This window comes from Nomascus leucogenys, chromosome 4 (genome assembly GCF_006542625.1).
Source record: "Nomascus leucogenys isolate Asia chromosome 4, Asia_NLE_v1, whole genome shotgun sequence".
Classification (NCBI taxonomy): domain Eukaryota; kingdom Metazoa; phylum Chordata; class Mammalia; order Primates; family Hylobatidae; genus Nomascus; species Nomascus leucogenys.
In genome coordinates, this window is record NC_044384.1 from 17173963 (window position 1) to 17201712 (window position 27750).

Genomic DNA, 27750 nt, shown 5'->3' on the forward strand with positions numbered 1-27750 from the left:
GCGGGTGGATCACCTGAGGTCAGCAGTTCAAGACCATCCTGGCCAACATAGTGAAACTCCGTCTCTACTAAAAATACAAAAAAAAAAATTAGCCAGGCGTGGTGGCGGGTGCCTGTAGTTCCAGCTACTTGGGAGGCTGAGGCAGGAGAATCGCTTGAACCTGGGAGGCAGAGGTTGCAGTGAGCTGAGACTGTGCCACTGCACTCCAGCCTGGGTAACAGAGTGAGACTCAATCTCAAAAAAAAAACAGAAAAAACACGGGACATGGTGAAAAATCTAACACACAAGGATTTGGAGTCTTGGAAGAGGGAGCAAGAGAAAAGCGGAGAAGAAATATTTGAAGAAGTAAAAGCTAGTTTTCTAAATTTAAAAGACATCAAGCTACGGATTCAAGAATTCATGCAAAAGAAGCTAGGAAAACTGCTGAAAACCAGACAACAACAAAACCTTAAAAGTAATCAGAGGGAAATGCATATTATCTTCAAAAGAGCAGCAGTAAGACCGATTGAAACTCTGGATGCCAGATGACTTAAGTGTGAGTTCCTCTCAAATGCAGAGTCCAGCATAACAGAGGTTATTTGGGAAGTGATCCCAAAAAGCAGGAGCAAGGGAGTGGAGAGAATGAAATGGCAAAGGACTGCAATGAAGAGTCCACAGTGGGGGCTGGAAGCATCAGGAGCTCCGAGCTTCTGGGCCCTCCCAGAATGAGAGACCCAAAAAGGATGGAGGCAGACTCCTGTGTGAGCAGCAAAGGCCCTAAGGCAGAACATGGAAAGTCATGGCTCATACTTGAGGAGCAGAGCGCTAATGTGGTATGAGTCAGAAATCACAGATGGTTTTATGTGATCTGCAGGAGAAACTGGAGGTGAGCAGAGAGAATAAGATGCAAGGAAATGAAGGGAGAACAAGAAGATGAGGAAACTATGCTCTCAAAAAGCTCACAGAAAATCACTGCCCAATTAGAATCCTACAGGTGGCAAGAGTATCTTGTAAAAATGAAGGCAAAATAAACATTTTTTCCAGACAAAAATTTGAGTGCATTCATCACTGGCTGATGTGACTATAGGAAATACTCAAGTATTCTTCAGTTGGAAGGAAAATGATCATAGGTGGATGCTCAGAGACACAGGAAGGAATGAGTACACAAACACTACAAAGAGGTTTCATGGAATTTAAAATTATACAGAGAATTAAAATGCATGACAGCCATGGCTTACAAGTTCGGGGGAAATAAATGATGTTGCAGTAATCTAAGGTCCTCAAATTGTTTGGGACCAGTACAAGCACAAATATCCAACTTTAATAAGTCAAAGATATGTAATATAATCTCTAGGGTAACCACTAGAAGAATTTTCATTGTAAACTATCAAGGATGATAGGGGAAAAAAAAAACCAACAAAACAAAACAAAAAAAACCACAGGAGAAAAACAACCCAAAAGGAGGCAAAAAAAATGAGAAAAAGAAACAGAAAAAGTGGAGAAATAAAAAGCAAATAGAAAAATGACAGAATTATAGCCAAATACATCAGAAATTTAATTAAATGTTACATTGATTTTAAAACATACCAAAGCACTTTTTGTTTTAGAAAGAGGATACCTACTTCACAATGGGACTTTTCCCAGTATGCTTCTTGTGGATTATGGCGTGCTGCAACACATCTAGAAGAGAGGAAAAAGTAACTTATTACACTAAATGCTGCAGCAAAAACCAACAGTAGGATGCTACTAGTTTGTATGATCATAACCACTGGTGACAGACTGTATGAAGCACTTCTAAGCATTTCTCCACATAGAAGATATCTTAAGCAATTTTTCAAAAACACAGTACACTCTGAATTACCTTTTATATTCTCTCAAATGTCTTCCACCTAACAGCAAATCAATCTTGTTCAAAACTATGAAAATTCTGTATGAGCATGTCTCTACAAAACTAAAACATCCAATTTCAGATAGAACTTTTTAACCATTAAAAAATGAAGAGTTTCAAACATTCAAACCTGTATCTACTAATATAACAAATATCCATGTACACCACCCTCCACCAGACTGCTCCATATTTGCCTCTTTTAAGAAACAGAATATCACAGGAATGACTGAAGGTCTTCCCTCCATTCCATTCCCCCTCATCCCTCTAGAGGCTAACTAGTACCTTACTTGTTGAAACATTCTAGTGCAAGTTTTAACCATCCATATATGTGTGCTCATAAACCCATTAGCCATTACATGTTTCAATATACAGCTGTCCTTCAGTATTTGCATGTAATCTATGCACATCCTCCTGTATACTTTAAATCATCTCTAGATTACTTATAATACCTAGTACAATGTAAATGCTACGCAAATAGTTGTTATGCTGTATTGTTTAGAGAATGACAAGAAAAAGAATTTTTTCCCCCAAATACTTTCAGCTCACAGTTGGTTAAACCCACCAATGCAGAGATGGGAGCCAGCTGTACTATAAATATCCTTTATTTTAATTGCTACCTAGTACAAAGACATTATTTATTTATAACTTTACTAACATTTGAAATGTTCAGGCAATTTCCTGGTATTTGCCCTTGCAAACAATGCTGCCTCAAGGACCCGGGCCCATGTCCCCTTTTGCAGGTGTGTAACAATTTTCATAGATGCAGGATTGCTGGACAGCGGCATATAATTATCTCCAACTTCACCACACAGCACCAAATTTCTGTCCAAAATATTTGTGTCAATTTATATCCCCATCAGCAGTGCCTGAGAGTTCCCACTGCTTCATATCCTTGATGTCAGACTCCAAAATGTTTTGTCAATCTGCTGAGTGTGAGATGACACCTGTTTCCATTTGCATTTTCCTGACTACCAGTGAGGCTGCACGTTATGTAACAGCTGTTCAGGTTTCCTCATCTCAGAATCACCTATTTATGTCTTTCACCTATATTTCTGTTGGGCTGATTGTCTTAATTGACTTTTTAGGAAGATCCTTCCATAGTCTGGATATAGTCTTATCTGCAAATATCTTGCAAACATCATCTCCCAATCTATGGATTGTCTCCTGGCTATATGGTTCCTTTTGTCACAGAGCAGCTCTAATTTAGTAAGATCTCTACCGTGGTCATGCTCTACTTTATTCAAGAAAGGCTTCTCCTCCCAAATTAACATTGAAAAGTTTAAGTTTTACGTTTTACATATAAGTTGTTATTCACTTGAATGCCTTCTGCATGATGTAATTGGGAATCTAATTATACCTATTTTTTCATATGGAAAATCAATTGTGCCAACACCATTTATTGAACGGTCTATTCTTTGTCCATACACCATTTATTGAACAACTTATTCTTTCTCCACACACCATTTATTGAACAGTCTATTCTCTCTCCACTTATTTGTAATGCAACCTCTGTTACATTCCAATTCCTATATGTCAGTTTCTTCACTCCTTAAATGTTCTATCCATGTGCTATCAGCAGGCAGAATGACTTACTCTAGTGAATCTACATTTACCTTCTTCTTGACTTGAAGCTTCAGAGCTGTCTTCTTTTAAGTGTTCTAATATCTTAGAAGTCTTCAGAGAGGATTGTAAGTTATCTGTAGGAAGTATTCAATACTATTAACTTTTTAGGAAAATTAAAATAAAACTAATATAATTTTTTTTTTTACCTAAGGAAAATGAACGGAGGGTGAGTGGTGAAGAAAACATGGCTACTAGTGAGAAAGCAAGATGACACAGCCCAAAGCACTAGACTGTGAGTGGGAATCATGATCAAGGGGCCAGCTGTTCCCTGAAGAGCGACTGACCTGGACAAGTCATTTCATATCTGTCAGCCCCAGTGTGCTCATGTGCAAAATGAGGAAACAAAGTAGAAAGGTGCTTCTTAAACATCTGTGGTGTGGTAAAGATTCAGTTTTCATTTTTTTAAATCTTCAGTTTGCTGTGGATCGTTACTTTTGTAAAATACAATAAAATAACGTGGCACTGTCAAATTGTTAATCTCTCAATGTCTGCTCTCAATTTCTGTTCTCATGTTACAGAACAGTAACAAGCAATTTATGGACCAGCACTGGCCCATGCAACACATTTTGGATTACTTCCCCATTAAAATACAGGCCAGCAGGGCTCCACAGTTCAACATCTTAACTCATTCAGGACTTTAGCATTGTTTTTTTTCAGCACTAGTTTTCAGGAAATGGAGTGATGCTCTCCGTACCAGAGAATAAAAAGATAAAGCTATCAATTAAAAAAAAAAAAACTCAACAGTGTATGCAAATGAACTCTGACAACAGTATATTCACTAGTGAAACAACTGAGATATGCATGAACGTTAGGCTGACAAGATTTCCCACAATCTCAAGTTCTGTACTTTCATAGTGTTTTAATTTTACAACATAAAAACAAAATCCACCAAACTCTTTAGCACTGCTCGTGTAATTTAAATACTGCCACACCCTCAAGATGAGTTTATTACTTATATATGAACTCCTCACTTGGGTGAGTTTTCCTGAGCAGCCTGTTCATCTGAACTAAAAGTTTAACTTTGTGCTCAATTCAATGCCTTTTTGAAATTAAACTGATGCTATTAATACATGTTCAATAAAAAACACTTACATTTGGCTCGGGGGAAAGCACTGATGGTTAAATCTACATAGCTCCAAAATGATCAGGATTCTCTTTAATAAATGCTGTTGCTATCATTCAGACATAAATTTAATCATGAAGTTGTACATTTTGTCTTGGTCAACTAATCTTAAAGAGTCACATTTTTAATTCTGATTGATAATTACGTTAGCATTTAACACACTTAATTAGAGAAACTTTAAAGGTTAGCTCGTATAACACTCAATCATACTATTCTTTCACCTCTTTTTCTCACACCTCAAATTGAGGAAATATGTGTTTTTCTTTCCCCTTTAAATACAGGAAAAAATGACTCTGTTGAGAGCAGAGGGAGTTTTAGAAAAGAAAAATGTTCCTTGCCATAGCTATGCCTGAAGTTCAGCAGAAATTCTGCTAAAGGACATGCCAATGTTACTGACAAAATATTTGTAAAAGGCAGGCTGAGGTAGATGTGTAGAAAATTAAACACAAGGCAGACAGTGGTGAAAGCTGAAACAAGAGGGCAAAACTCAACATACGGAACATAAGAAAAACTGGCAAAGCTTCATGGAAGAGGTGATGCTTCAGCTGGGCCTTAAAACAGGTGTGATTTTAGTGGGTTATGACAAAAGGATGATGTTTAAGTAAGCGTACAAATGAGCAAAGACACAGGGCAGGCAATGGCTGGGCGTGCTAGGAGACAGAGCACAGGGAGCAGAAGGAAGCTCCCGGAAGGTCACAGTGAGGCCTGAATTTCAGACCAAGCAGGAATTTAACACATTTATCCTTGTGATAATCCAGGGATAGATCAGAGTGGGAAACTAGAATCTGAGAAAAGATTGAGGGTTTAACTTTAATAGTCCGTGCATGAAAGAAAGGCCTAACTGTAAACAAAGGGATGGTGATGAAGGGACAAAAAGGAAGACATCCTTTGTCTAGCATGGGTTGTCCTTTCCGTGATGAAAACAAAGAGGCAGAGTGAGAAGAACAGGGCTAACGTTTTCTGTCTGATCGGCTGGAAAGGTCAATTGGGAACAGGTGACAGGAGGAAGACAGACTAGATCAGACACCAGCACGCGGCATTGTAAGGTCTCCAGCCTGTGAGGGAATAGTTCTTGCCCAGGAAATGAAGGACTGGCCATGCCCCAAAGACTAGAGGGACTCAGACCTCACCTTGAATCAGTCTGCTCTGTTATATTAGCTTTCATTCATGACTTTCTTTAAAACTGCAGTGTAAAACTCATTAAAAATGACAAATAATTGTATGTCACTATTCCTTAACTTTAAAGTGACAAACCTACACAAAATGACACGGTAAAGCAATAAAATCCAACAAAGAAAAAAGACCTCCACAGAGGGACAGAAGATGCTTACTGAGACTGTGTAGGGAATCTGATGATATGGACTGAAAGAAGCTGTGTACTTTCTGACTCTGTAGAAAAGCTTGTGATGAACTTGAAAATAGCTGCCTGCATATAAAAAGAAAAGAGATTTGTTAATTTCAGGTAATGTTAATCCACAAGAAGCTCAGTTTCAATTATAAAGCAGACTTAAGTGGCAGTTTAATTCAGGTATGGAAAAATATTTTTCCTATAGAAAAGAGTATTATTTTCGAATGTATTTCCTATGGGAAGAAGTCAGTAACATTGAACAAAACTCATTTGCAAGAATCGACTAAATACGTTCATTTTTAATTTTGTATAATCTAATGGTAAGTTTTCAATACTGGCCCAAAAATGTATTATTTCAGCCTCTGCCCAAGTGGTCCAATAGCCACCCTTCTGTTCAGAAAAACAACTGCAATTTCTTTTCTCCACAGGTGTTCTTCTCCTTATTTGGCTGTACTTTTTTTTTTGAGACTGAATTTTGCTCTTATTGCCCAGGATGGAGTACAATGGCGCAATCTCAGCTCACTGCAACCTCCGCCTCCTGGGTTCAAGCGATTCTCCTGTCTCAGCATCCCAAGTAGCTGGGATTACAGGCATGTGCCACCATGCCTGGCTAATTTTGTATTTTTAGTAGAGACCAGGTTTCACCATGTCGGTCAGGCTAGTCTCAAACTCCTGACCTCCGGTGATCTGCCCACCTCGGCCTCTCAAAGTGCTGGGATTACAGGCGTGAGCCACTGAGCCTGGCCTTTGGCTGTACTATTAAGGGACATTCCCACACTCTCAAAGTGGGAGGTTGGGAAGTTTGGGATGCTAAGAGTCCTGAAAAATATGGAACAGTCAATTATGTAGTTATCATATATTATAGATATATTCTACAACCTAAGGCATGACTGATGATTCATGTTGAATGTGTATCATGCCATGAGTCAAAGTTATCTTTGAAACCCAGCTTTCCTCATATTTTATTAATGTAATTAAAAGACTCCAGCTGGAGGTCTTCCCGACAGTGGTACCTGTAAAAGGGCTCTTGGGCATACAATTAGAGTAGAATCTACTAGGAAGTTTACTTTAGATTTGAATACCAGTTCAATCACTTATAAGCTGAAGCACCCTAAACAAGCTAGTTAGCCTTTCAACTTCCAATTTCTCATGGTTACAAGAATCAAATAGTGCACCCAGATAAACAGTCACCCTACCTACTACTTAGGTGCTCAACATACAAATCCCATTCTATTAGTTTTGAACACTTTTAGTGCTCATTTTAAATTTTAATTTCTCCCCCAAGGTTTTTGACCTATTATTCAGATTAATTATAAAATCATTAATATACCAACAGATGACCTTTATGAGCTAAAGTTGCCTTGTGTATCATGCAAAATTGCTTCTTGGTATTCTAATGTGAAAGTAAACATTCAACAGGAAGACATGGGTGAAATTAAAAGATGGAAGAACTGAGATCTGAATTCAGGAGCAAACCTAGATTTCCAGGTCTGAACATATTACCTAAGGCTGACATTAAAATCCAAAGGCAGTGGTGGAACCCACACCCAGTCATGTTAAAACCAACTGGTCAAAAGCACAGGCACACCTTCAGTTCAAGGCCTGAGTACCAAGGAACAGCCCAGATATAACTCCACATACTATGTACACATCCACTACAGGAACACTGAGTATTACACATTTAAACCACAAATGAGATAAAGGCAGGGGACTGAAATCAGCATACAAACTAAAGTCAAGGCTCATTAATGAATAACCACAAGATGGCAATTATACTGATATTAAAAAATCAAAGTGGCTATAAACTATTTGATAAATCAAATGAATAAGAAAAACAAGGTTACATTTTGACATGACAGAAATCATCCAACCCCAAATGCACATTTCAGGCCGTATTTTCATTTTCCTAACCTATAGCATATTTGAGACTAAATGCAGTGTGTCCTGTACCAACCAAGATCTATATCACTAATAAATATTTCCTATTTCTCAGTTTCCTTTCTTCCGCCTCCTTTATAATTGCTACACTTCTGAGACACAAATGGTGACCTACTAATTTAAAACCCACAAACTGATAAGGAACTGTCCTGACATCCTATTAATGGTGTTGAGGCCACAGGCCAGCCATTTGGGAAAAGATAAGAATTCCCACCATACTCCCTACATCAAAATAAACTACAAATGAATCCAATATTTTTTTAAAAAGGAAGTATCAGAAGAAAATGTATTTTTTGAAACATATTTCAGATACGTTTTCAAACATATCTTTGAAAAGGTCTTTCTAGGCATGACACAAAACCCTGAAACCAGAGGAGAAAAGATCAGTAAATCTGAGTACATAAAAATTTAAAACACCTGTATGGTCATGACGTAATCACAAGCAGGGCTCTTTCCTTTATCTAACAAGTAACTCTTCCAATCAGTGACACCAATAAAGTGTGGAAAGGACTGAAAAGGCCATTCACAGGGAGGCGGCAAAGGCTACTCAAACAGACTGAAATCAGACTGTCTTTCTTTCTGAGATGGGCAAAGAAGAGCAACTGAGAATGTTTTGAGTCTGCTCAGGTGGGAGATACAAGTATGAGGCCTCAGAAGATATGAAGTGCTGCTACCTTTTTAGAAATAGTTTGAAAATATTACATATTAAAAATACATGTAACTTTTGACCAATTACATTATTTCTATAAATTGATCTTACAGATAAATGTATCCATATGTGTTAAGAATATATACCTGGAGAGGATTGCTTGAGCCTAGGAGTTTGAGATAAGCCTGGGCAACAGAGCGACGTCCTGTCTCAAAAAAAAAAATTAATAAAAATAAAAAGTAAAAAATTAAATAATCATATACCTGGACATTGTAGTAGTTTAAAAATATTTAGAAATAACTAAAATGGATTAATTATGGTTCAGCTAAAAAGGTATATTATGTAGCAAATAAACAAAGCAGCCATCTTTTTACATGTACTGATGTGTTACCATGTCCCAATATATTTAAAGAAAAAAGTGGCAGAAAAGTATTAATATGTATAAAATACTTCCATTTGGATAAAGTAAATATATATATATACATATACACATAAATCTAAGGGCAGGTATGTGCACAGAAAATTTTGGAAAAGTTAGGCTACTTTAGCTGTCAGATTTGGAGAATGGGAAACCGGGGAATTTTCTCAGTACACACCTCTGCATTCTTCAAAATTAGCTTTAATAACATCTTTACAGTAAAAACACCTAAAACATACACAGACACAGACACGCACAAGAAGCCAAGTATGATCAAAGCTGAGGAGAATCCTAAAAGCTTTAACAAGGAGTCACGAACATACTTTTTTTTTTTTTTTTTAAGAGACAGGGTCTTACTCTGTTGCCCAGGCTGGGGTTCAGTGGTGCAATCATAGCTCACTGCAGCCTCAAGCTCCCAGGCTCAAGCGATCCTCCCACCTCAGCCTCTAGAGTAGCTGGGACTACATACGGGTGTGCACCACCACACCCGGCTAATTTTCAAAATTTTTTTTGTAGAGATGGGGTTTCACTATGTTGCCCAGGCTGTTGGCCTCAAACGATCCTCCTGTCTTGGCCTCCCAAAGGGCTGTGACTACAAGCATGACCCACCGTGCCCAGCCACTTACTTTTTAATAGGGGTCCTAGCTGAGAGCCATTTTTTGAAAATGGCTCCTTCCAGAAATAGTTAATTTTTTCCTTCCGAAAATCTCAAACTTACGAATACAGTACAAATACGTTTTTCCTAAACCATAAATACCTGGTGTAATGGCTAACTCCTGGGAAGACATCAGTGAGTATTTCCTATGTTCTCCTACAATCAATATCAGATTAACACTGACCAATTTTTACCTTCTATTCCTCAGATCCCATTTAAGTTTTGCCAATTGACCCAAAATGTCCTTTTCACATCAAAGATGCCTGTTGTCATGGCAACTGGCATCTGTGGGGTGGTGGGAGAGGAGCAAGTCTTCATATTCTGATCCTTCCAGACCAAGCTGGGGCCTGCCCAGAAGACCCTTTCCTCCCCAGCTCAGAACTCTGAGCATCTCATCCACAGCTTGGGGGGCTCCTGCCCTGAGGCCATGTCTTCAGGGAAAGGGACCTGGGTAACCTTGCACAAACTGTCACACCCCAGATCTTGTCATACATGAAAATACTCTTCCCCTCCCAGATTTCTGCTTGTCTCCACTGGGGAGCAAACACTCATCCTCTTCTTTTCAGCCCCATCCATCCTGAGAATACTCACTGGTCCCAATTCCCTACTCAGGAGGGGGTGCGTAACAGTCAATGACACACACCTCTGCTCTCCCTCAGGAAGTCGGCTTTCCAAACTGGGCCACCTCAAGTTTAGAAGGCAGATGACAGGCTGTCTTACTTAAGCCCTCACCCTAAGCCATATAGGCTCTCTAGCACTGCTTTTATGTAATGTATTTATTAATAACTGCAAGTTTCCAGTAAAACAGCATGTTTCCTTAGCCATTATTCCTGAATTTATGTCCCTCCTACAGGGAAGCCCTCAGAGAGGTGAGTGTCACGACTGCCAAAACCATACGCTAACCTCCACCATCACCTCCAGATCCACTCACCCAGATGCCTCTGCTCTCATCCCAATGAGACTCGCTGCTTAATTACCTGATTACTCCCGTGGCACCTGTTTTTCAAGCACAGTTCATTCTACTCTATCAGACTCACCTGTTTTCACTTCCTAGTACAGCTTAGTTCTCGTAACTGTCCATCATTTGTTAAAAACTGAACTTTTTTTTCCCAAATTCCCTTGCCTTGTTGTCTTTCTTTCTGTCACATCCAAGAAAGCCCCATCCAGGACAAATACAACCACCTGCTTTCCTGACACTTGGACCTGAGCTGCCGGGAAACATTTAAAAAATAATTCACACAACAGGACAGACCAATACCATGATAATTTATTGATCTTCAATCTCAAATGGACTCCACACCTTGCCCGGCTCACTCGATTTCCTTCATCAGGTTGTTCTCCAGATCTCCACACAATGATTTTACATCCCCTCTACTCTCGAGCATGTGATCCCACACCCTCAATCTACCCATTCTTAAGAAAAACTCTTAGGGAAAATATAAGCTATTAATTGGGCAAAAATTCCCTCAACTTCCCATCATGAAACAAGTACATTTCCCTACAACCACACTCATCCCGCCTCCACAGAGTCCTTGTGCTGCCAATGACATGCCTTGCCTGTGTCTTCAATTTCTTCCTCTGTGAGCACATGAGAGGCTCCGGGAATTAATCCAAGATCATCTTATCTAAGCGCATCTTGCCCAACAAGCCCAACAACCTCATGAGGGCAAAACCTTGACCTCTGGCAGCACCATGCCTCTAAGAGTAACAGCCAGGAAGAGCAGGTGCTGGAAATCAGGGCTGCCCTTCACTTTCCCACCCACCAGCCCAGGCACTTGACAACTTTAAACAAATAAAACATCTCTCCAAAGTGGAGCTCTTGGACAAAGGCCTCTTTCAATAAGTATTTTATAAAGAATATAAGAGGCTTTATTCAATATCTGCGTATTTCAGAAGCAACTAAATTTTATGGTATCAGAGAACTGAAGAGTACAATGATGAAACTAGTTTGGTATCTTTTACTGTGAGCCTAGACCTAAATAGCACAAGGATAACATGTCCATTTTAAGAAGTACGCCACAGAAAGGATCTCTATGATTCCCCCACCTGAAGACCCCATTTGGAGCGGCCCTTTGTCCTGTCTGTATGCTGCTGTGACAGGCGTCAGGTAAATCATTACCTTAGGATGGGCTCTAGGTCAGGATGTCGCCGTTCTTCCCTTTTCAAGGAACCCTGATTCAGGGCTCTTAAGATGGTCTTGTCAAAAGTCTCTGAAGACAGTTCCTTTGGAAGCTAGAAAAGAAAAACCACAATATCCAATGTTAAGTTTCCCACTTACTGGTAAGTATGTTACAAGTCAGATGCATAAAATGAAGATTAATGCCTCCTGCTCATTATTTTCCCAAAAGCAGTTTGTTTTCCAAATCTTCACAACATCTGACCCCATAATGAAGCAGCATAGACCTTTCCTACTGGGAAATGCACCATCTTCTGATTGAACCTCAGGGCTCCCCCAGGTGCAGGGAAACCCACAGCATTCAGCATGTTCCTGGGACAGGAGGATGCCTGCATGGACCTCACACTCTGGCTCCACATGCCACACTGAAATGACACCCATGCTAAGGTTCTCGAGTTAAGGTGAAAATTCTGTTCAGCATAGCTAGTACTATTTTTACCCTGGAATAGTATTCAAGAAGTGTTATCTCTGCCTTTGCACTTAGCACTTGTGTGCCTGTTTTACGTTTTACTCTCAGGCAATGTCAGATCACCAGTGCTATGCAGCAAATAAAGAACTGAATATGAGAGATGGGTGAGAAGCCCTTAATATTACTTATTTATATAAAAACCATGCACCAGAGATGCCTCATGTGATTGAGGTGCCCTCAGAGCAATGTGCTAGAAACCACAAAAAAAATCAACACTTGGCCAAGAAAAATTTTAGATTTTAAACAAAATTTAACCAGTTTACTTTTAAAAAAACTCCTAGTAAATTGATTATTCATAAGCCAACTTTCCAAGTCTTGGAAAATTCAGTTTTAAATTTGACTTTTGTTAACTCATCTGTCCTATTACTGGCACTTTCACTAAAATTCAGAGTAGAACCATTAACAATATCTGAGAAGCCACAAAAATCTATACAAATTGTTGATATACATGTTGAGCTTTGAGAAGTACAAAGCAAATTTTCTTCTGAAAAGTAAGTATTTTGAGTCAATTCAGAAATTAGAAATTTAGCAAAGGTAGCATAAAGCACTCCTCACTGTGGGGACAGCAGATTGCAAGATCAAGATGCTCTGTCAGAATGAAGTCCCTTCTTGTCAGATGGAAGACTCTGTCAGCATTCTATACACCCACTGTGGGAATCATGCCCTCTGACCACCAACAGGAAAAACAGGTCTGAATCTACCCTTTTTTTTTTTTTTTTTTGAGATGGAGTCTTGCTCTGTCGCCCAGGCTGGAGTGCAGTGGCGTGATCTTGGCTCACTGCAAGCTCCGCCTCCCGGGTTCACACCATTCTCCTGCCTCAGCCTCCTGAGTAGCTAAGACTACATACAGGCGCCCCCCGCCTCGCCCGGCTAATTTTTTGTATTTTTAGTAGAGACAGGGTTTCACCATGTTAGCCAGGATGGTCTCAATCTCCTGACCTCGTGATCCGCCTGCCTTGGCCTCCCAAAGTGCTGGGATTACAGGCGTGAGCCACTGCACCCGGCCTACCCATTTTCTTTTCTTTTTTTCTTTCTTTTTTTTTTTTTTAAAAGAGTTTTGCTCTGTCACCGAGGCTGGAGTGCAGTGGCATGATCTCAGCTCACTGCAACCTCCACCTTCTGGGTTCAAGTGATTCTCCTGCCTCGGCCTCCTGAGTACCTGGGATTACAGAGGCACACCACCACCCCTGGCTAATTTTTTTTGTAGTTTTAGTAGAGAATGGGGTTTCCATGTTGGTTAGGCTGGTCTCGAACTCCTGACCTCAGATGATCCACTGGCTGTGGCCTCCCAAAGTGCTGGGATTACAGGCGTGAGCTACCGCACACGGCCTCCATTTTCCAAACAAAGAAATCACTCATTTCAATATTTATATTTTGATATTAGCATTTAAATACAGACTTACAACACCAGGCATATATCCTACTACCCATTTTAAACACAATTTATACTGAATATCTGTACACAGCCAAAGAAAACCAGTGTCAGTGAAAAGTCTATTTCAACTACCAAATCACTGATGGTTGTACTGAACACTGAAGGCAACAGCATACAAATATTCACAGTTCAGTAACACTGTTCACGTTGCTGGGCAGACTGCAGGTATGCAGTCATCAGTATGAGCAAACTGATTTATTTTCAAGTGGTTTTTATGTTCAATTTCCTGGGCCTATTTGCAGTCCTAAAGAAAGACTCATTTGCTAAATATATATATATATATATACAGTTTTAAATCATGTCTTTTATATTCTAGCCATGTGTTTTGAATTTTCTCACCTTTCAATCCTAGTTCTACATACCCAGCCTCCCACCTCCAGAGCTCCAGCTCAGCCTCAGAACAAGTTTAGAGGAATGAAAGGTTTTTGTACCTAGCTATCACAAAAGTTGCTCTCTAAATACGCTGAGACCAATGGATAATCTAATGTTTGTAGCACCCCTTGTTCATTCAATCATTCAGCAAACTTTCAAACTCCTACCGTGCCCCAGGCACTGTTTTAGGAACCCTGGATACTGCAGTGAAGGAACAAACAAAAACCCTGGCTGCACAGAGTAGACATTCTGATCATGAGAAATGACAGCTGTAATGGCTAAGAAGAAAAAAACAGGGGACCAGACATGGTGGCTCACACCTGTAATCCCAGCACATTTGGCCAAGGTGGGTGGATTGCTTGATCTCAGGAGTTCAAGATCAGCCTGGGCAACATGGCAAAACTCCATCTCTATTAAAAATACAAAAATTAGCCGGGTGTGGTGGTGCACGCCTGTAATCCCAGCTACTTGGAAAGCCGAGGCATGAGAACAGCTTGAACTGGGGAGGCGGAGGTTGCAGTGAGCCTCTCAAGATGGTGTTACTATACTTACACTCCAGCCTGGGAAATGGAGCAAGACTGTCTCAAAAGAAAAGGAAAAAACAAAACAAAACAAAAAAACCCCCACAAAAACAGGTGAAGGGGGCCAGAATGCAAAGGACACACACAGGCTGCTATTTGTACGGGAAAAAAGGACTTGAAATATTGACCTCCAACTCACATTTCCACACTACAGCAAGCTAGAAGTACAGGTCAATGGGGTCTACAGAAGAAAAAGGGTATTCATTTGGACATGTCGTCCACAGGACAGATTTTGCTCCGAACTTTTTTTTTTTTAAAGACAGAGTTTTGCTCTTGTTGCTCAGGCTGGAGTGCAATGGGACGATCTTGGCTCACTGCAACCTCCACTTTCTGGGTTCAAGTGATTCTCCTGCCTCAGTCTCCAGAGTAGCTGGGATTACAGGCGCTTGCCACCACGCCTGGCTAATTTTTTGTATTTTTAGTAGAGATGGGGTTTCACCATGTTGGTCAGGCTGGTCTTGAACTGCTGACCTCAGATGATCCACCTGCCTCAGCCTCCCAAAGCGCTGGGATTACAGGCATGAGCCACCGAACCTGGCAGCTCCTGATCTTTTGTAGATGATGTTAAAAGGAAGGTAAAAGAGAAAAAAGGATAAGATAAACTTGGAAAAGTATCACACAATAGGCAGTATGTTTCCAGAAGTACACAATGCTGCAGATTATTTCATGTAATTGAGAGGCATTTATACTATTTGAGAAAAATATTATATCCAAATACTGGCTAAGCAGGGTATTCATTAATTGCTATGATTCTGAAGACTGAATTACTTATTTGGAGTTGTATTTGTTTTAAAGCACCTAAGCTTTTAGAAAAAGTGGGCGACTGAAGAAATGAAATCTGTCAAGGCACAAACAGCTGAAGCTTCCAGAGGGAAAGCCAGTAGAAGGCAGGCTCCATGTGCTAGGCACTAGGCCCCAGCTGCGTGGGGGTCAGGTGCGTGCTCTCTCAGAATGAGGGACAGGGAAGCAGGACCCCACACGCACACTGGCACCAAGTCATTCAGTCTGGACCCCCCTTTTCAAGGCTTTTCAGCCTCAGCTCTGTACTCCTGCAACTCACCCACAATTCTGTTGTGGGAAGGACAGCAGAAGGGAAATGAAAACAGGCTGCTCCTTAACCCAAATGAAGCCTGTTCGTGATCACCTGTCTAAATTTTGATAAACTTCTTCTATTGAGAGAAAAGTTAGAAATAATTAGAAGAGATTGTAAAAGTGTGTGGAGGTGGGGTGAGGCAGCCCTGCTTAGCCTCCTCCGTAATTAAAACGTCATCCAGGCACTCATTTTCTCCAATGGGGTGCGCTGCCTGGCAGATGGAGCCTGCCCTGGCCCGAGCCACTCTTCTCTGGCATCCTCACGACTGTTACCATGACTGAGCACAGCAGACAGAAGCTCACAGACCCATGCCATCTCACTCACCAAGGTGTCCAGAGCTGACATGTCACAGGCAGTGGCTTCTGGCATCTGGAAATGAGTAAAACTCATCCCCTAATCTTACCTAAGGCAGGTCACTAATGAGTGGGAGGAGGAGTCCTCAGCCCTTAACTGACAGAGCCTAATTTACAATAAACCACAGGAAGATGGAACTATTCAAGTCATCCCTGGGTGCTACTTCATTCACAGGGACTAATAAGAAATCCAGCGGAATTCACACTTCGACAGTCTTCCTCAAAGAACCAGCATCTAATGTGCTATTCAAAGCTCTACAAGTTGATGAATAAAACAGTCTCTCATAGATTTAAGAATGATCTGAAAAGAACATACTTATGGTGACAAGCAGACCACCTAAAACTAGCACTAGCCTCATAATATAGTATATGTTTAATAACTACACTTGTAACCAAAACTTAGTAACTCAGTTGGGAATGTTTTGTTTCTGGACCTTCTGCTTTATCTCTCTACTAACAATAAATTTTAAAATATTTGCTTACTGAGAAAGAATAATTTATCAACCATTTATACCTAGTCTCTCCTTTTGAAATTTATTTCTGCCTATTCACTTTTCAATAAAATCAGATTAGTATAAAAGAAACAGGTGATGGTTTGAACAAAATGATCTAAGATACCTTTCACCTCTGGCAAGTCTGTAATAAGATGTTTCTATTATCTTCCTATTCCCAGGAGTTTGGAGATTCTATCATATGGGGGGTGAGGTGGGGAGGAGCTAGAACTCAAAGAAGGAAGAAATGGAGAAATATTTCAGGGAAGTGCACAGCTGAATAGTTGTGAAGTCTGAGAACTCCCACCAAGCAGAAGCAAGCCTCATCTGGTTCTGCAGACACATTCTCTACTAAGAAGTCCCTTTGCAAGCAGCCACCAATGACGCACATCTCTGCAGGAAACTAGGAACAGGGTTCCTTTTTTTTTTTTTCCAAATAGAGATAGGGTCTCACTAAGTTGCCCAGTCTGGTCTTGGAAATCCTGGCCTCAAACGATCCTCCCGCCTCGGCCTCCCAAAGTGCTGGGATCACAGGTGCATGCCACCGCACCTGGTCTCCATTTTTTTTTAATGTAGAAATCCCTTCATCATTTCCTTATGTTGGTAATGTCAGGCAAGAAAACATGTTTAGAGTAACTGACGTTTTCCACAGCTAATGTTCATTTAGAGTTCTGAGCCCACCTTTATCTGTATGTTTTAATTTTCCTGGTGTTTTTTTGACATTGAGGTTTCTGGATTCTGTATATTATATAAAAATCATTTTAACAACAAAATCTATATTTTACCTTCAGTAGAAATTCCTGTAGTTCTTGGTGGGTTTTTGTTACTGTTGTGACTGAAAGATCAGACCAATTTACCTGATTTAAAAAAAACACACATATTATATGGTTATTCCTTAGGCAGGAACCGGCTAGAAAAAAGCCATGTGCAAAAACAAAGGGCCTTAAATTTTACTAAGATTAACAATTAGAAATATAAAGTTAATCTGGCATTGTCATAATTTCAAAATTAGTAAAATTAACTGCACATTGACATATGCTACTCAAAAACGTTCTAGTAACTCTTTTCAAAATGGCACTTTTTAAAACCTATCTGAAAATGTGATTATGTTTAGTAATTTTTCAGAAAGGGGAGATATGTTATTTTCTATGAACTTATAGAACTCTAAAATGACACTTTTGACAGTACAAATCTTTGCCGCTCAAAAGATAAAAATTCTATCTCCTGAAACTTATTAAGTATACACCCTTAAGAGAAGTAACTAGAGTTTACTGCCTTCTTTGGTAGTACCATTTCATATTTTTATGGAATTTATGGTTAGAAGAGATTTCATCTTTATCTCAATCTTTAAAATCCTATTAAGATGCTAGGGCCAGGTATGATTACTTCCATTTTGAGATGCAGACACTTAAGTTCAAACAAGTTAGGTTACTGAGGTATGACCCTAAGTAGGTGCAAGAGTCAGAACTGACATCTCCTGTGCTACCCCACACCCACTACCTCCTCAATGCTTTTCATGTGGACTCAACTGTGGCCCCCTAATAATTTCTACCCTATAATTATTTGAGCTAAATAAATATTTGCACTATGCTACTATCTAGGCCTTACCAACTTATAAGTAATCAGATACTTAAAAAATAGATAAAATTTTATCTACAAGTCTAAAATTAGTATCTTTATTAACTGGCACATTTACATTACTGGCACATTACATTTCTTAAGTGATTTTTAAGTATTCAAATGTTTGCGGAGCAGCTACTTGCGTTGGGCACTGTTCTGACTCTTGTGTCAGGGATGCAGAAATGGACAAGACAGTTAAGTCTCTGCTGACTGAGTTCACAGGCTAATGCAGGAGACAGATAAAAGCCAAGTGAATACATAAGAATTTCCATCAGTGATCAGTGCTTTGAAGAAAATGCATAGGGCATGGTACAAGAACGGGGAGATGCACATGAGCTGGGGTGTCAAGAAGGATCTCTGAGGAGGGAGCTTTAGAGCCAGAAGGTGGCCTGTCCTCAGTCTGGGGAAATGGCGGAAGAGCATTTCAGGCAAGAGGACAGTGAAGCCTTTAGGAAGGCAAGCCATGAGCTCCAGCAGCAAAAGGGGCCAGCCTGACTGAGCGTGGAGAGTAAAGACCGAGATGCATGCCACGGTAAGGCACCAGGAGATAAGGGCTGAAATCTTGCAAACTGAGGATCTTTCTCCCTTAAAGCAAAGCTGGAGTTCTGAAATTCATTCAACGAGCAAGTCAGACATGGTGGGATGGCTGAGGATGAAGATTCCTGCTCTCCATGAGAATATCTACTGGAAAGATCTGTGAAAGGTACAAGGGCAGCAGAGTACCATGGATGAAGGAGAAAACATTCTAGTGGAGGGTCAGAAATAACTCCATGAGAGAGGGACAGCCAAAATTTTGCAAGCAATGCCTCTGGAGAGGAACTGAAGTGAGGACGCACAAAAATGTGGCATGGTTCCACCTGGCTTCAGGGTGCATGCCATCCAACCTGAGGAGAAAGGGCATAGCTCAAGCAGGGAGAAGTAAGGAAGATGTGGACGAGGAATTCCCGATACAGCTGACGGGCAAGAATAAGACATGGAAAGTCTTCGCCTGGGAGCACAGAATCAGAGCTGGGCTCTACAGCTAATCCCAGCTGTGGAAAGGACAGGCAACAAAACCAATCATGGGTAAGAAGACAGGGCAATGCAGTGGGAATAAAAGCATCACAGAGAACAAAGAGGAGGAGGAAAATGCCAGGGAAATCAATGCCAGGAAAGACAATGCCTGTGATCTTGACTTAAAACACAATGGCATTTTTAAAGATATATCTTACATCTTAATTGCGTCCCTAAATCTAAGGCTCTTACTTCTTTTTAATAAAATAGCCAGGGTTATTTTAATGTGATGTAACTTCAAAAAAACTTGGCAAACCATGCAGTAGTATATGATAAAAAACAGTACATTCTCTTAATTAAAAACAAATATATAGACCTTTTCCCTTAAATTAGCAAACCTGCCACAAGTTTTCCCAAAGATCATTGAGTGCAGCACATGGGGTATCTTTTGTGGGGAAAATGGCTTACTTTGAAAGTGTACTCCCAGTATTTGTCAGCTCTTTTTCTCTGGACTCCTTTCAACATTATCTTCTCAATGTGTACAGCTGAAAGAAAAAAACACACGCTGACTTGTGCTACAAAGACTATAGACACATTTCACTTACCTAAAGTAACCCTAAAAGTTGACAAGTGCTTAACAATTAAGCTACTCACTTTCATCTTTATGACTGGTCTTAAATCACGAAATTAAAAAAAAAAGACAAAAAAACTAGAAGTATAGCAATGTGCCATCCACCTATGAAAGAAATTTTTTTCTATACCCATACGACATGCTGAGTGTTTAAGTAATTTCGAACACTCTGCTAACACCAAAGATTTTAAGGATAAAAATAAAAAGTACCTGCAATTAAGATATTTTTCCAAATGATAATCTTCCAACTTGTTATTCAGATTACCACAAATACGGCATTTTACTATCAACTAAATATGGTTCTTCAATTATTAATACACAGTAGATATAAACTAGAAAATATCTAGTTTTATATTTAATTTTTTTTTAAGAAACTACTCAAAAGTAATATACCAAGCTGATAAAAATTTCTAATTGGGAATTTAAAAATTATTTTTCTCAAATGTAACCCTCAATATCATATAATGGTAAATATAAACTAACATTATAATAAAGGTTCATAGTGGCAAAATTTTTTCACATTACAGATATAAAATAGTAAACACAAATGATATTAAACTTTAAAACACTCTGAATTGAACTAGATAATCAGTTTATTCATGAAGTAAGCAAATGTATAAATCCCCCAACTATCCATTTTAAAACACCTTTAATAAAAGTACCACCTTAGGAAATATATCAATTTCAAAAGAGCCAATCTACTAAGTGTACTCTACTCTAAGGACTTAAAGACACTGCTGTTCAGGGTATAAACAGAAGAAACCACACTTTCAGGATAATGAGGGAGGTAATACCAGGCTGATAATGAATATGCTAAAGGCTGCAGAGGTTAGGAAAGTAACTCAACAGAATGGGGGGGTACACTGTTGGATTCAGGAGAGCAGGAGATGGAGGAAAAAAGGGGCATTCATTTATTTCGCCTTAGAGGAAGAAGTTAAAATAGACAAAGTGGAATACACAAAGTGACAAAAGCATAGAGGAGGAGTAAGACTGTTAAAGACCATGGAAGGTGGGCAGTGAGAAGGCATGAAGCATAAGATACAGAAATACACAGGGGAAAAGACATTTATAATAAACAAAGGATATAACATTACCAGTATTTTGTGTCAACTTCCCAAATATAGTGTTTGGTGGCCTGCTAGTGGGCCAATTTCCCCTTTGTGGGCCAGAAATGTTGAGGATGGAAACAACGGAAAATCTCAAAAAGCCAGGCAAAAGCCTGTAACTCCTTAGAACTGTGCAATAGGATAAGAGCCAAAGTGGTGATGGGAGGGGATGCTGTTTCCAAAAGCTGTTATATTAAGTTAAAGGATGACGCCATTCAACAAAAATCTTCTGAACTAATCTTATATTCAGAAATAAAGCAACTCTACTTCTGCAAATCATTGGGCTCAAGGGTCGGGGATCTTGGGTTTTGTTTGGTCAGAACCTAGTTTCACTTAGCAGAAAAAGCCACTATGACATTACAGGATATGGGAACACAGCTTCAGCAATGATTTCAAGTTCTGTCTGGTGTTGGCTACCAGAATCGAGGTAAGAGAAGACAAGAGTATGTGATGAGGAATGGCCATAGTGAAAGTGCCCCCAGCCTTCATAAATTAAAACTAAAAAGCATGTATTACACTTTTTAAGAAGTAGGAATACAAGAAAAATCATCTACAGTACCACCTTTACAGTTAATTGTCAGCATTTTGATATAATCTCTATGTTCTTCTAAAATATTTTTATTAAAAAAAGGGACTTCATTGTAAGACCAACTCCACTTTAGGTTATTCATATGTTCAATGAGCTTAGCTGAAGTAGTCTAATTAAAGTAGCTTAGTTGGGAAGATAGGAGTACTGTGATAGTCTTGAATAGAAGTGGTCATTATGTAAACACTTATGTTCAACATTAAACATTCAGACCTATTTTTCCTCTGTGAGGAAAAATGTATTACACAAAAAGGATTATTACTGGTAAAAAAAGGAGACATAATGACATAAATTCAAAATTGTTATAACTGAGTGTGAAGCTTATCATATATCCTTGGCTCTTTTAAAGCCCAGATGGCAGTCTACATTTTCCATTTCAGTTTCTCTCCCAGCACAGGTTAATGGCTCCGCAAATGCAAAGAGGAAAGAATAATTTGAATTCATTCCTGTTCAGATGGCAATGTCCTTCCATCCTTCATTCCAGCCCTCTTAAAAACTGCATTATTGCAGGAAGAATGGATTTATAAGTAACTTATTTACTCTTACAGAGAACTTGTATAAAATTCATTTTTTCAGTAGACACTGAGCTCAATTCTGCAAATAAAGCACTATACTAAATACTCTGGGGGTCTCTGCCCCCCAGAAGCATGCAACCAGGTTTAAGATTCAGCCAAGACAACGGACTACAGAGCAGAATGACTGCATGCGTGCCAGGACAAGCAGGGCTATGACACAGGAGACACCTAGCGTGCAGATGGCAGAACTAGGAGGACTGGGTCTTGAGTGAAGCCTAGGACCAGTAAGACTTCTCCACTTCAAAAAGGAGAGTAAAAAGTTTAGAGTTAATCAGCATAAAGAGCACCCTGTAATCTTTTGATGTATTAATGCTTTAGGTTTACAAAAAACAGAGCATACCTTCTCGCTGAGCTCTGTGAGGTGCCACGGTAAGTCCGTCCTGAGGTATTGGAGCTTGCTCTATTAAGCTGCTCTCGCTATTTTGCATGTAATCACCATGGGCAGAGTTGTTCTAGATGAGAAAGAGGGAGATATGTTAACTTACACCATGGACTAAGAGTAATAATCACAGATTTAGGTCTTCTCGTTTTACTAACAACCATTTTAGTGGCAATTTTTAGAGATCCAATAGGTGACTGCACGCTATGGGCACAAAGGCACAGTGTCAGAGCCACAAGCAGAAGACGAGCACTCTATTAATTATCAACTGTCCTAGCTTTCTTGGGACACAGGAAATTGCTTAATAATATACAGAGTTGCCAATGATGTCAATTCTGAACCCGAATCAAAGGAACACATAACAAATGGTGTCCTTTACACTAATCCTCCATAGGGAATGGCACGTGTACTTTTTACAAGAATCGCTACACCATTTTTATTGTTTGGTTTTAGTAACAGTCCAAAAAGATGCTTTATTAGGAAAAAGTCTTACGAAAAGTATCATCAATACATACCAAGGATTTCTAAACCAGAATATGTATGGACAGGGAGTTTACCATTAAGGTTCAGTTATCTAACAGCAACTGGGTGCTCTAAACCTAACTGAGTTTGCTCAGCCGATCATTAGTGAACTGGAGTAACTTTGACTCCTAGATCCGATGCTTGGAGTAATAAAGGTGACGCCAAACTCACAGGGCTCGCCAGAAATCAAGCACTGTCACGCACAAACTGTTACAACATCATATTGATTAAGTAAATAAATAAATAGCCTTATGACAGTTTTTTATTACAACTCACACATTATTCCCTCCCTTTATGTGCAGAATCTCAAACACTACTCACATCAAAATCAACTTGGTTTTAAGAATCAATTATGATTTTACAAATCTGCAGTAAACATAAATATTTTTTCTCTAAAAAATTAGGCAAATAGAAGACCCTAAGCTCCCCACAAATCTCTATTTAAAAATATTTCATTCTGCTGTCTAATCATGCATCCCAATCCAACAGTAAGTATGAATTGCTCTATTTATGCGAACAGAGCACATTATATACTTTTGGGAGCTAAACTTCTGCCTTCTAGTCTGTCTTCCTTTATTTAGAAACCCAAGGAAACAAAGACTATCTACCTAGAACCATTTAATAAGGAGAGTACAGACCTCTTAAGTCAACATCCAACTTCTGAAACACTTGGCCTGATAGCCTTTACCAATTTTCAGTGTGACTGGTTTTTTTTAAAAATGCAGATATGAATTATTTTAATAACAAAACCACGCATATCCTAACCCAGACCATATATTTCATTACAAAATGTAAAACCACATTTACCCACGAGAGATTCTGCTTCTCAAAAGTTTTAATATTGCTGTAAATACTTTAAAAAACAAAGAAAATAAAGTGCTATATAATCCTCTCAAACAGTTGTGTTAACTAGAATAAGCTTGGGTGAATAGGTTAACCAATTCTTTCTTTTTTTTTTTTTGAGACAAGGTCTGTCTCTGTTGCCCAGGCTGAAGTACACTGGCATGACTATAGCTCACTGCAGCCTCAAATTCCCGGCTTCAAGTGATCCTCTCAACTCAGCAACCCAAAGTGCTGGGATTACAGGTGTGAGTCATTGTACCTGGCCAGTCAACCATTTCCTAAAGCAAAATATTTCTCTACATTGCTCATAATGTAGTTCACAAATTTAAAGCAATACTTTCAAATGTAAACTAATGCAAAATATGAAAAAAATGTTTTCATTAGTGAGATGCACAATAAGATACCACTTTATACCCATTAGGATGACTATTATTACAAAAGACAAAGTGTTGGCAAGGACGTGAAGAAAATGGAACACTTACACATTGATGGTGGAAACGAAAATAGTATAGCTACTGTTAAAGACAGTCAGATAGTTCCTCAAAATATTAAACACAGAATTATTTTATGATCCAGCAATTCCACTTCTAAGATATACCCAAAAGAACTGAAAGCAGAAATGCAAACATAATCTGTGCATCAGTTTTCATAGCAGTTATTCACAATAGCCACAAGGTGGAAACTCAAAATCCATCAATAGATGAACAGATAAACAAAATATGGTGTACACATACAATTACCTATGATTCAGCCTTAAAAAGGAATGCAATTCTGATACATAATAGGATTTGGATGAATCCTGAAGAGAGTATGCTAGGTGAAATAAGCCAGACACAAAAGAACAAATACAGCATGATTCCACTTATATGAGATACCTAGAATAGTCAAGTTCATAAAGAAAGTGGAATAGCAGCTAGGTGTGGTAGCTCACGTCTGTAATCCCAGCACTTTGGGAGGCCAAGGTGGGAGGATCACATAAGGCAAGTAGTTCAAGACCAGACTGGGCAAATTGCAAGATCCTATCTCTACAAAAGAATTTCTTTATTAGCCAGAAGTGGTGGTACGTGCCTGTAGTCCTAGTTACCTGGGAGGCTGAGATGGGAGGACTGCTTGGGCCCAGGGGTTAGAGGCTGTAGTGACCCATGATCGCACCACTGCAATTCAGCCTGGGCAACAGGGCAAGACCCTATCTCTAAAGCAAACAAAAAAAGTAGAATAGTAGTTACCAGGTACTGGAGGGAATAGGGTGTTATTTTTTTAATGGGTATAGAATTTCTGTTTGGGATGACAGAACGTTTGGAGACAGTGGTGATGACTCATGACAATGGGAATGTACTTAATGCTACTGAACTGTACACTAAAAAGGAGATAAAATGAGAATTTTATGCTATGTATTTTATATCACAATAAAAACTAAAAATGGAAATGATCACACTGCCTCCACAAACATTAAATTGAAGCAACTGTATGAAAGTTTGCTTCACAAAATCACATTTTTGAAGTCTGAAGTTAACTTTATGAACCCAATTTAACCAAGAAGTAGCCTCCTGTTTAATAACCTAGGGAGAAAAACGAAGTTTGAATTTCTATCCAAAGTCCTAAGTTCATCAACCCATGAAATATCTACTAATTAAATGTTTATTTTCTCCTCCAAGTCTCAGCATGTATCAATGCTACAAAATCATGTAGACTGAGTTTAGAAGCTATTACTAAACTCACTCATGTAACGCTGCATGAGCTGGAGATGAGAATCGGCAGCCCCAATGGTGGGTGGCTGCTCGGCGATGCTGTCTGCCCTGCACTCCCTGTTTACTTTCCTTAGGGGGAAGGGTAGCATAAAATCTGAGAACTCCTTCTTTAATGGAATCGCATAAAGAGGAATGGCACCCACTATATCTGTTAAGTTCAGATTCCCATGAAAATGAAAAACAGATGAAATGCCAGAATCAGCATTTTACAAAGACTAGTTGGAGGAAAGTGTCAGGACCACGAGAAAAGTGGAGACTTTTTCTCTGCTTGTATCAAGTAAGCAGGGTTTAAAGATTCTAAGCCTGCAAAAATACGCACAAGCATACAAAGAACTTTAGTAGGAGTGCATTCTCCTTTCTTAACTCGCCCGAGGCAGAGCTTCTTCTGTCCTATCGCTTGCCTCAAGAGGTACTGGTTAGCACAAACCTACATGGCATGTGGTTCAGGTGGTCTAGACGGTTTTGCCACAGATCACACGTAGACCCATCACAATTACATACTTGAGATTGCTTAACTGTGGGGACCTTGTGAAACAGCCAAGTAGCTGGACATCCTAAAAAACTCTTCTCTGAAAACATACCATTAGAACAAAGGTCATATTTGCCTTTTGTTGGTGTTAACCAAGGTCAAACTACAGATGGAGTTTTAGTTCGTCTAACAATATTCTACATGGTTCTTGTAGACCCTCGATATAGACTATAAATTTAAAAATCCAAGATATTCCAAATATAATAACAAAGCAGTAAGAGTTTTTTATTTTTTAAAACCAAATTCACTAACTTCTTCTGAAGTTTTCCCAATTGTCAAATGAGACTTAGAAAATTAACAGCAGTATATAGTAACATTCTATTAAGCTTCCGTGGCAGATTAAAGGTAGCTAAAAATTATTTAATACTCCTCCCACTGAAAAGTGGAAAAAATTCCCCACCCAGTGGATCTAGGCTGGCTTTAGAATGTGCTGGTGGTGATGCTCTTCTAAAGTTAGGTCCTGGGAAGCCTCAGCCCTGGGCCTCCTGGACACTTGGGCTTGGAGTCCTGAGTCACCACATGAGACACGCACTTCTCCTGGCAGCCGCACTTGATGGACCACATGGAGAGAGGAGAGGGGTCTAGAGATGCCATCTGGGCCCCAGCTGTGTCCCAGACACCCTAGAACAGAGACAACCTCTTCACTATAGTTATCTGTCTAAATCCCTCACCCACAAAACTGTCAGAGATGGTAATAAAATGGTCATTGTTTTACGCCACTAAGTCTGGGGGTAATTTTGTTCTTTAAATAGCCAGATTCATAGGTCTCCTCCTTCAGTACCAGCATCTGTGCTTCCTTTGCCAACATGCTCTCACTACAGAAGGAAAACATCTTTTAATCCTAGAACTAGGAAGATGATCCAGAAATTGCTATATGCCTGGGCCAGCAGCCCCCACATCTTTAAATCCCCACACCACGGTGTTTTGGGTGAGGTGAATGCATGCAGGAGTGCACAAGGATCTAGAGAAGTGCACATCTCCTCCCCAGCCCACATCTGACTCTGCCTTTGCCATCGCAGCCTCACCCCACGAGAGATGAGGGAGGGAGGCCAAGGGGTCCTCAGAAAGGATGTGAGCCTGGGCTCAGAAGCTGGAAGGAACTTCCATGCCTTCTAGCACCTGCAGCAGAGCCACTGCTTCACCCCCAGTGCAAAAACATTCTTGGAACCTTGTAGAAACATAAGCTTATAGAACCTAAGAAGGATCTACAGCAGTAACTGATTTACTATATAGTGCTGCCAAACACTGCATTAGGATTTGTGTTTCATGCCACTAGTTATTATAGAATGGGCAATTTCCCCAAACTAATAAAACTACTCAACACTCAATGCCACAACCTCTTTGTATGAGGGATGACCTCTTTCTCAAGCAAATACTCCCAATACTCCCAAACATTACAGCATTTGGTTCACATGTGACCATGCCGTCTCTCTAGGACCACCAGTGAATTTCAATCATTTGATACCCAAGACAAAAATCAACTGTACTATGGGAAACATCCCAATTTAGACATTTCTAGCAAGAAACATAACAATTCCCCAACATTTATGTTATAGAGTGTTCACTTCAGCGACCAAAGTTTAGTTATTATCTTTCCAATCACAAGCAAGGCACTACCCCAATTCTG

The 27750-nt window shown here is 39.6% G+C and overlaps 1 protein-coding gene across 1 annotated transcript in view; it reads right to left on the reverse strand.

The window, feature by feature from the left end:
* ZCCHC2 (zinc finger CCHC-type containing 2) overlaps nt 1-27750 on the reverse strand; it is a 55833-nt gene that overhangs the window by 16615 nt on the left and 11468 nt on the right. The window contains exons 2-8 of the mRNA XM_012506190.2: nt 22443-22554; nt 19673-19749; nt 17377-17448; nt 11741-11853; nt 5945-6039; nt 3481-3564; nt 1602-1659 (exon numbers count right to left, since the gene is read on the reverse strand). Of these exons, the coding sequence (XP_012361644.2) occupies nt 1602-1659; nt 3481-3564; nt 5945-6039; nt 11741-11853; nt 17377-17448; nt 19673-19749; nt 22443-22554 (611 nt within the window). The remainder of the gene's footprint in view (nt 1-1601; nt 1660-3480; nt 3565-5944; nt 6040-11740; nt 11854-17376; nt 17449-19672; nt 19750-22442; nt 22555-27750) is intronic.